The sequence below is a fragment of the Larimichthys crocea genome, chromosome VI (assembly GCF_000972845.2).
Source record: "Larimichthys crocea isolate SSNF chromosome VI, L_crocea_2.0, whole genome shotgun sequence".
Classification (NCBI taxonomy): Eukaryota; Metazoa; Chordata; class Actinopteri; family Sciaenidae; genus Larimichthys; species Larimichthys crocea.
Genome location: NC_040016.1, coordinates 26,610,858 through 26,621,013, shown reverse-complemented (window position 1 = coordinate 26,621,013; position 10,156 = coordinate 26,610,858). Strand labels below are relative to the sequence as shown.

At 42.7% G+C, this 10,156-nt stretch overlaps 1 protein-coding gene and 1 long non-coding RNA gene across 4 annotated transcripts in view; both read right to left on the bottom strand.

Moving 5' to 3' along the window:
* Window positions 1-2,697: 2,697 nt before the first annotated feature.
* Window positions 2,698-6,928, bottom strand: oser1 (oxidative stress responsive serine-rich 1). 3 transcript variants are annotated; one of them, XM_019255288.2, is made up of 4 exons: window positions 6,571-6,928; window positions 4,667-4,776; window positions 4,160-4,276; window positions 2,698-4,060 (listed from the first exon to the last, which is right to left on the bottom strand). In XM_019255288.2, exons 2-4 carry the CDS (start codon window positions 4,741-4,743, stop codon window positions 3,124-3,126), a joined length of 1,131 nt encoding a protein of 376 aa, XP_019110833.2. In that variant the 5' UTR covers window positions 4,744-4,776; window positions 6,571-6,928; the 3' UTR covers window positions 2,698-3,123. The 3 variants fall into 3 exon arrangements, with proteins under 3 accessions (XP_019110833.2, XP_019110832.2, XP_027134749.1); XM_019255287.2 differs by having other exon boundaries at window positions 6,575-6,928; XM_027278948.1 differs by lacking the exon at window positions 6,571-6,928 and having other exon boundaries at window positions 4,667-4,795.
* A 1,484-nt stretch (window positions 6,929-8,412) lies between these two features.
* The window catches only part of LOC113745821 (uncharacterized), a 2,425-nt gene continuing 681 nt past the window's right edge, over window positions 8,413-10,156 (bottom strand). The window contains exon 2 of the long non-coding RNA XR_003462432.1: window positions 8,413-9,531. This is a non-coding gene — a long non-coding RNA (uncharacterized LOC113745821). The remainder of the gene's footprint in view (window positions 9,532-10,156) is intronic.

Genomic DNA, 10,156 nt, shown 5'->3' with positions numbered 1-10,156 from the left:
TGTTAGCTGCTGTTAGCTCAGTCTGTTAGCTGCTGTTAGCTCATGTTAGCTCAGTCTGTTAGCTGCTGTTAGCTCATGTTAGCTCAGTCTGTTAGCTGCTGTTAGCTCATGTTAGCTCAGTCTGTTAGCTGCTGTTAGCTCAGTCTGCTAGCTCAGTCTGTTAGCTCATGTTAGCTCAGTCTGTTAGCTCATGTTAGCTCAGTCTGTTAGCTGCTGTTAGCTCATGTTAGCTCAGTCTGTTAGCTCATGTTAGCTCAGTCTGTTAGCTGCTGTTAGCTCATGTTAGCTCAGTTTGTTAGCTGCTGTTAGCTCATGTTAGCTCAGAGCACCGGAGGAGTGTTAGTGTTTGTACCACAGACGTTTTGGACTACCAGGAAGAAGAAGAGGAGGTAACCAGGCTCAGCAGCCTCTATGGACATGATGGCAGAGGAGCAGAGAGTGAAGAGGACGCTGACGGAGGAAGCTAAGAAGAGAAAAGGAGAGAGTGAGCGAGCAAGAAGCCGCCGGACAAGAGTAAATGTGGGACTGACTTTTAGTGGTTGGTGGAGGGTGAACAGAGCAGAGATAAACTGTGCCGACACTTTGAAGCGTCTCTCCGGGTCATCGATCCTTTTCTAATCATGCAAACGTTGATTAAAGTCACTTCATGAAACACTGGAGTGTCTCAGCGAGGACGACACTGAACGCACAGCTCGTGATTCCTGTCATATTTGAAACACGTTGTGTGAATTAAGTTTCACTCTGGAGTTTTCAGCCTGTGGTTGTTGATCAGAAACAGACGCAGTTTGAGTTATGAGCCAAAGCACAGAGCGGCTGTAACGTTACAGCACAAGACCACCAGCACTTATTTATCTCAGGTTTCTGTGGAAATCTGCTTCATGACGTGAAATCTGGGATTTGCACATTCAGATATATGAAAGCCTCCGTTACTGTTGGATCAGACTTGAGTTAAAACCGATTCTTTACAGTAACTATGTGCAGTTTGTTTCCATAACCAGGCGTCCTCATGCCACCGCCACCAGCAGAAACAAACATGTTGACAGCCTGGTACAAAAACAGGTTTGTACTGAGGGTGAATTATTTCCACACTGTGGTCCGACTAACTTCACTGAACATCTGAAACACTCGGAGGAGGCCTGACTTCCTGTTCGGTTAATAACGAAGTGACATAACGTGAAGGATGAAGAGAAATCACAGTAACCAAACATGGTGAGAGTGAGAGCAGCTGCAGAACTCTGTGCTCTTTGGCTGCTGATTGTGTTTTTGTTTGTTTTAAATCCCTGGGCACGAAGGAAACGAGACACACCCAACATGAATCACTTCACGTGTGCAGTCACAGAGCAAACACTGCACGCTGAAAACAAAGGAGGTGCTGCCTCCTGGTGGCTGACCTCGACTTTGTCTAAACGACAGAGCAGAAACTCACAAACCTGAACTTTAAAAATCTAAAATTAAATGTATTAAATGTGACTTTGAGGTCATTTAAGACTCCTCCATACTACAGTGGAGGAAGTACTAGTCTATTCTAAGTATATTATTGGGTATATATTATTATATATATTATCTGCTCAAAGTGGAACTATGTAAGTGACTTTATTTATTTTATTGTTTTTTTAATCTTTCTATTGTTTATTTATTGTGTTTTATCTTGTGCAGCACTTTGGAAACAGTCATGGATTGGACTTTACAGATAAACCTCATCATGTATTTGTTGGTTATATAATGTATATTCTTTAGTATATTTTGTGTGTATATATATTATATATATATATTTATTTATTTAAATATAAATAAATATTTTTATATTTAAAATAAATATTTATTTTTTATATTTAAATATAAATAAATATTTATTATTTATATTATAACTATATTTATATATATATAGTTAAATATAAATAAATATTTATTTATATTTAATATATATATTAAATAAATTTATTTAATAAATAATAAAATAAATCATCTAAATCTGTAAGCTATCAGCTATCAAATAAATGTAGTGGAGTAAATTCAAAGATTTATTGTAAATGTTACATGATCAAAGATTAAAGCAGGCGGACGTTGAAAATGAAACTGACTCTGAAGTTTCTAGAGAAAACCCAACAACAACCTTTGTGGTCGAACCTTCATCGTGTCGTTGGAGTGCGACAGAGAAACAGAATAAAGGAGAATTCATGTTTTGGTGCTGAAGCAAAGATCTTTGATGTGGCCGTGTTACGTCTTTGAATGAACCGCGCTGAATGAACGTCTCAACGTTTCCTCAGAAAGACTCAGACACACAGAAAAGTACCTAAAAGTACATTTGAACGTTTCAGAGAAGAACACACTGTGTAACTATGTTCAGCTGTACTCGAGTATTTGTTCTGATTACATTACTTCGGATCAAAAACTAGTGAGTCGACAACTTCGGCAACTTTTCAGCAGCACAGGAAGAATTTTAGCAGCTCACTGATCCTAATTAGATCCAAGATTTTCACAATAAGAGTCTATGAAAATATCACGTATCACAATTATGTTACAAGCTTTTTTTTTGTTGAACACTATTTTTCAAAATATTACGTCCTACATATCTTTAAATAACCAATGATACGTTTCCTGTTGAGGAAGATCATGTGATACAATCAAAAGCTCCGGAGCTTCGTGGACGTTTGATTCTGTTTGATCGTTTTTGTTGAAACTTAAGAGACGACGACAAACTTTCCCACAAACACAGTTTGCTTCTTTATTGAGTGAAATGAAATCCAGACACGTGACGTTCAAGGTCACAACACCACAAAAAAAACTTGGCATCACAAGTTCCAACTATTCTCTCCTCCGGCAAGACCCTGCAAGAGCTTTTGGCAACTCCATCTGGAAACTGGAAATTAAATTTAAACGTAGCACAAACAAAAAGGAGGCGGAGGAAGTCAAAACTAATGAGAAAAGGTCGGTGGTGATCGCGTTCTGTCAGTTCTAGTGAAACACAGGGAGGCTCAGACAGACGGGAAACATTTCATCCTGGTTAAAAATCAGTTAACGTTGTATATTTTCTACAACTTTCATGCCTGATTCGTTCTAACCACTACTGACGACATTCCATCGAGGCCTTTTCCTTTACGATCTCCTCACGATATATTCATTTTAAGTGTACATCATCTCGGCCATGTGCGACATCTTCTTGGGGATGTAGAGATAATACTCCATGTAGCCAGAAAGGTCCTCTATCGTGATGTCGTCCACGTAGGCCCGGGCCTGCTCCGAGCACGAGCGAGGGGAACCCGACGACAACGAAGAAGGTGACGAAGCTGTGGCGGCGTTAGTGTTGGCGCCGAGAGTTCTGGGGCTGTCCTCGTGGCTCGGCAGGCTCCTCTCGCACTCCGAGATGACGTTGCGGAGCCCCGTGAAGGAGTACACCTCCACGCCGGCCCAGCCCTGATGACTGGACTGGCACTGGCACGCAGACTCAGCCGCCTGGCCGCTTTCTTCCTGGGAGTCGGAGCTCTTTCTCCAGGCGCAGGAGCAGGGATCGCGGGGGCCTTCTGCCGAGCCGCTGCTGTGGAGCTCTGATAAAGCTCGGAAGTCAGCAGCTTCCGCGGGTCCGGATATCCGAGGCGCTCCCGCTCCAGACTCTGCTCCGTCACAGGCACTTTTCTCTGGGCCGCTCTCGTCGCTCGACTGAGCATCTCTGGAGCTTCCTCCGTCCTGCCCGGCTGATGTCACGACAGTAGTAATAACACTGGGGATCTCATGGGAGGAAACCACAGCTCCGATGTGCGTCTCAGACCCAGCGCGAGATCCAAAAACCAGTGGAGAGATGTGGCCAGGAGTGGCTGAAGAAGAGAGCTCCTTCTGGGCCGGGAGAGCTACAGAAGCAGCCGTTCTTCCATCGACTGCAGGACGAGGCTCCGCGGGCTCCGGCACGGCCAGGCGCTGCTGCTTCAGGCAGCCACTAGAGGTGGACAGTGCAGAGGCAGCGGAGGTGCTGCAGTAGGTGAACTTTGGAGGGTGGAGGATGGGTGACTTGGACCTGCGGCGCCGCTGGGTTCTGGACGCTCCTCTAGATGTTTTCCTCATACAGCTAAAGATCAACGTAAGGAGAGATAAGGATGGAAAAATGAAACATGAAACAGAAGAACTGAGAGCAGAGCGTGACGGAGCACGGACCAGTTGAACATACCCGTGCCAGTTGTCCTTCGGGCAGCCGAGTTTGGGCTTCGCTCCGCTGGTGTCGAGACAAGAGCGCGATGGTACTCTGGGCGCCAACGCCTCGGAAACACTCACGGCTCCGGGTAAACTGCAAGAAGAGAGAAACCTTTACGATTGTTCCAACACACCAGAGGCAGTTTATCCACGGGGTAATGTTTTCTTTGTTGAGCGACAGTGGGAGTTCCTTTTTAAAGAAGTTTAGAAGTAATGAAGAAGAAATGTTTGGATCAGTGGAACGACACAGAAACAGACGAGGTGAGTCCTCGCGGCGTTCTGCAGATATTAGACAGAGAACATCTGACTGAAGTACGTAATTAAAGTGTTTTCATTAAACATGTTCGTCAGTCTGGAGCGATGGAGCGCGACTGACACTTGTTATTTAAAATGTATGACCGTGTTTGAGATTATAACTCAGGTGCCGTCCCAGTGACGACCTGGATGAGTTAATAACTGACTTTGAAAGAATCTGTTGGTTTACCTCTCAGCATCGACCCTCAGCTTCTTGAAGGCCGTCTGCAGCGTCTCCTCTTCACAGTCCTTCCCTCCTGCCTCCATGGTGGGAGGAGGCCGCTCTGACCAGCCACCCAGCTGAACACACAAACATGAAATGTGGAGAATCAGACAGCGGTGGGCTCAACACCAATATAAAATGATTAAACTATCCCAATAACTTTCACGTTGCTGTCGACGAGACAGACAAGGAGTCTTTAAAGTCTTTCACTTCATGCTTCTCTCATGAAACCATGAATAAATAATAAGGGGAGATAAACTTTATTGATCCACATGGTTTATTTTCGGCCGTCATCGTCTCGTTTGTTATATATAATATATAAATATATATATATATATTTTTTTTTTTTTTCCAGGGGCGCCGTAGGGGGAAAAGTTCAGACAATTCCTCCAAGGGCCAACGACTGACAGGGGCCCCAAAAAACAGGTAAACACCAATATAAAATGATTAAGCCATCACCACTGAGTATATATATTCCAAATATAATAATGAAATTAATGATCTCTTATGCAGACTTGCATGCATGTACAAATCACCAGCAGTAAATATTGTGCTAGTACTTAGGGATGGGCGATATGGACTAAAAAATGTACCCCAATAACTTCTGGTGTTTATCACGGTAACGATAAAAATGACGATGAATAAACACCAATTCAGCCTGATCTATAAAGACTATAAATAATCTATAAAGACTATAAATAATCTATAAAGACTACAAATCTGTCACCAAAACAATAATCATCATCAGACACAAATCTAATTAAACTTCTTCCTGTCATTATATTCTGCGGCGTAAATTGTGAGTCGGACTCAGATTTAGAAGCTGGTTCATGAAATAAACAAAGTGAGAACACACACAGGTAGATGATCAGAGTTTAGTCTCAGAGACATTTCAGGCTCTGTGGAGTTTGACAGATCTGAGCGTCTGATCGGCAGCCGGAGTGTGAGGAAAGAGCTCCTCTCTGTGAGGAGTAAAGAGCTCCTCGCTGTGAGGAGGAAAGAGCTCCTCGCTGTGAGGAGGAAAGAGCTCCTCGTCGTGAGAAAAGAGCTCCTCGCTGTGAGGAGGAAAGAGCTCCTCGTCGTGAGGAAAGAGCTCCTCTCTGTGAGGAGGAAAGAGCTCCTCGACATGAGGAAAGAGCTCCTCGCTGTGAGGAGGAAAGAGCTCCTCGTCGTGAGGAAAGAGCTCCTCTCTGTGAGGAGGAAAGAGCTCCTCGACATGAGGAAAGAGCTACTCGTCGTGAGGAAAGAGCTCCTTGTCGTGAGGAGGAAAGAGCTCCTCGCTGTGAGGAGGAAAGAGCTCCTCGCTGTGAGGAAAGAGTGCTCCGCCTTCCTCCATGTTTGTCAGTATACGTGTTGGGCTGCGAGTGTGTCGTGCACATACATACGTCGTCAATGAGAATTTATCGTTTTTATCGTGGGATGACATATTCTTACCGTGGGGAATGTTTTGACGATATATCGTAAACGACGACATATCGCACATCCCTACTAGTACTGAACAACAAGACGCAAAACAGTTGCAAGCCTTTAATTAGAGCTATGTAAAGCTTCTGATGGGATAGTCCGGTCCTAGAGACGTGGCAGAGGGGCCCAGATTGATTTAAGCTCCTGGCAGCGCCCCTGTTTATATATATAACATGTTTACGGTGTTTCCGGTGAGGCTTCACACTGTCCGTGATGTCTCAGGTTAACACTGACTCTACTGTAGAGTTAGCTCTCATGCTGTTATGTCACTGTAGCTGCCGTTAGCTCTCCCTCCCTTTGGGCTAATGCTAAAGTTACTCTGGTTGCTAAGCTAATGGAGCTAGCTGTCCGCATTACGTCGTTTTCAAACGTTTTTCAAACGTTTCACAAACGTTTTACAAACATACTCACGGTTCCGCAGCTCCTGGTCGCGGTAGGCGGAGGTGTACCGGGGGCATAAAGGGTGTTTCCCGCCCGCCTCCTCTTCACAAACAGGCCGAGCGACGAGCTAACGGCTAACACGGGCTAGCTGTCGCTAGCTTCAGATGCTAGCTGCGTGTTCGCGCCAGAACTCGAAGATGTTACGAAAAAAAACACCCAGCGCGCGTGGATGTGTGAGCTCGAGGATGAGAAGCAGCTGTTTGAACAACAACAACAACAAAAACAACAACAACAACAGCTGCTGCTGCTTGTTTACAGTCCGACCGCCGCAGTGACTCTGCAACAACGCTGCTGACGTCACCAGCACAACACACGTCATCGCGTCCAGTGTGGGAAGTTCGAGTCTTTTTACTGAATCGGCTCACTGACTCTCGGACGGTACAAACAAAAAGATTCGTTCGTACTGAACAATACGTTCGCCACACCACACCACGTGACACAGCTACAGGTTTGACCTGACAAAGAATTAAGTAAAAACTATAGGAAGATAAAAAACAACAAGTATTAAAATATAAACTATATAAATATATATACAATATATTCTAAAACGAAGGAGCTGTAGTGCAAGCTGATGTCCAAGTATATGACAGTATAGTTCACACTATGTTCACAGATGAATAAATGTGCAGATAAACATCAGGATGACGTCCCAAATAAATAAATAAATAAATAAGGACAGTGGTTAATGTAACAGATGCTACATTAAGGTTCTGGTCCTGATGGACCGCAGCCTCCTGGCAGAGGGGAGTGTCTCCAAATGTTTGTGATGCATAAACATAATTCTCTCATTGCACAGATTTTAAGGGTAATATATAGAGTCGGCTCTTTCAGCTCCCAAATGGCTCTTCATTTTATAATTCAGCCAAATTTATATGTGTACACATACACCACTTAAATTATTCAATACATCCTTCGTGCTGAAGTATTCAAAAGGAAAAATTACATTTTCTAATATCACCCTGGCCTCCAGCTCCACCGTAAAAAATCTTGGAGTTGTTTTGATCAGGATTTGTCCTTTAACGTCACATAAAACAAATTTCGAGGACTGCATTCTTCCACCTATGTAAACCTACAAGGCTCTTCATGGTCAGGCACCATCATATCTAAAAGAGCTCATAGTACCTTACTACCCCTCTAGAACACTGACCAAAAGTAGATTGGGAGCCAGAGCTTTCAGCTATCAGGCTCCAGCAGGTTCTCGTGGATCGTGGCTGCTGCTGTGGTTCTGCACGACGTCCACTACACATATTACTACTGTTATCATTATTACTACCATACACCCCCTCTTTCCCTTCAACTCAACCGGTCGTGGTGGATGACCGTCCACCAATGAGTTTGGGTCTGTTCGAGCTTTCTGCCTGTTAAAAGGCAAAAGGAAGTTTGCCACGTGCTTGCTCATGGTAGAATTGTTGGTGTCTGTTAATAATATTATAATGTGAGTATGGTCTAGACCTGCTCTGCATCAAAAGTGTCATGAAATAACTAACTTATGATTTGGTGCTATATAAATCAAACTGAATTGAATTGATTAATTTTAGTTATGTGTACTGAGTGTATGTAGGCTGTGATGTGTTTTTTCAGCACGTGTGAGATGTAGAGACTGACATAATCAAAATCAGGACTCACCTGGTAGACCTGGTCGGTCCATCAAGACCGCCAATAAAAGACAATAGGAAACATGTCAACGTGTCACTAATATCAGGCATGTTTGATACAAAGGAATCAGTCTATATATACACACCTGGTGCCCAGCCGCAATCAGTGATACAAAACCAAACTCCAGCTAGTGGTCAAAACAAAAGATTAGATTAGATTAGATTATACTTTATTCATTCCACAACTGAGAAATTCACTTATTACAGCAGAGTGTGATATACACTACAGAATTAAAGTAGAAAGGGCAAAGCACAACGAACAGACAGGAGTATCTTATAACCTACACAATAAAACAAAAGAACAAAACAACCTGCAAAAAAAGAAGTACTGAAGGTAAAAGCGGCATGATATGAATAATATTGTAAGGAAAGTAACCATGATAAAAAATCTTGCAATGTAAAGTGGCCACACACACATATATAATAATATAATAATGACACACAACACAAATATGACACATTTAAAAAATGTAATTACATGTGGGGGTCCCTGTTCTGTTTGTCTCGTCCAAGGAGTCCGAGGGCTGAAAAAGGTTTAAGACCCGTGAAATAAAGAATAAATGATGTGGAAAAAAATCCATTTGTGCAATATGCATAAATGGATTTTTAACATTTGAAATGGCATGTGAAGAGAAATATAACACCGTGGTGCTCTGCCGTGAATATATATATATAAGATATATATTATAAATATTATAAAAAATAATTTAGTTAAACAATATATACTGTGGTGACATGATCAGAAACTGAAGTTCAGCTGGTTATAACGACATTACCGACATGTATCACACAATCACATCAATGTCATTTCAACACAAACAATTTCCAGAATACTTCAGCTTAGATTTAACATAATCGACAGGGCTGCAGTGGAACCCGGGGAGCTGGAGGCCGCTAAGGCTCAGCCATAGTCTGCCGCAGCAAAGGGACTGGAGGGTGCTGCGTTGACCGGACCACCGATGGGGCATGAGGAACAAGGCGGAACCCCTCTGGAGGCCGGCGGCAAAGACATATGGGAATATATAATAATCTATGATTGACATTTTGTGTGTTTACATGTTGAATAACACTTTCTGCAGGATTACATGTACATATGTAAAGTTAGTGTTAGTACTTTAAATTATTTTTGGCTGATTAATTTCATGTCAAACAAAAATATGATTCAACATCATCATCAGGACTCAGCTGATCCTCTCTCAACACAAACACCTTTCTCACCACTCACACTCTGACAGAGATCACCACCATGTGAAGAGAGAAGAAGACTCCCACCTGATGAGAGAAGCAGACAGACAACAGAAGTCATGAATCAGTGTTTCCAGAGACTCCTTCATCAGCTGTCAGTCAGTGATGCAGCACATCCAGTATAAAGACCAGCAGGACTTCAGTCCTGGTCCTGGTGTGTGTGTGTGTGTGTGTGTGTGTATATATGTGTGTGTATATATATATGTGTGTATATATATATATATATATACACCTTGAATACATTGAATGAAGTCTGAATATATTGAATGAAACTCTGAATATATTGAATGAAACTTTGAATATATTGAATGAAGTCTGAATATATGGAATGAAACTTTGTGAGCTGCTGCGTTCTGAATGGCTGCCAGCTGTTTGCATACTTTTTTGGGGGAGTCCAGTCTAAAGACCATTCAGTAGTCAAGTCTACTGGAGATGAAAGCATGGATCAGCGTCTCCTGATCTGTTTGGGACATAAAGCCTTAACTCTGGATATGTTCTTAAGTTGGTAGAAGGCTGTTTTTGGTTGACTGATTTATGTGACTGTTGAAGGTCAGATCTGAGTCTATCAACACGCCAAGGTTTCAGACTTGGTCTTTAGTTTCTAGAGACAGTAACTCAAGGGTTTACTGACAGCAACCCTCTTCTCTTATTG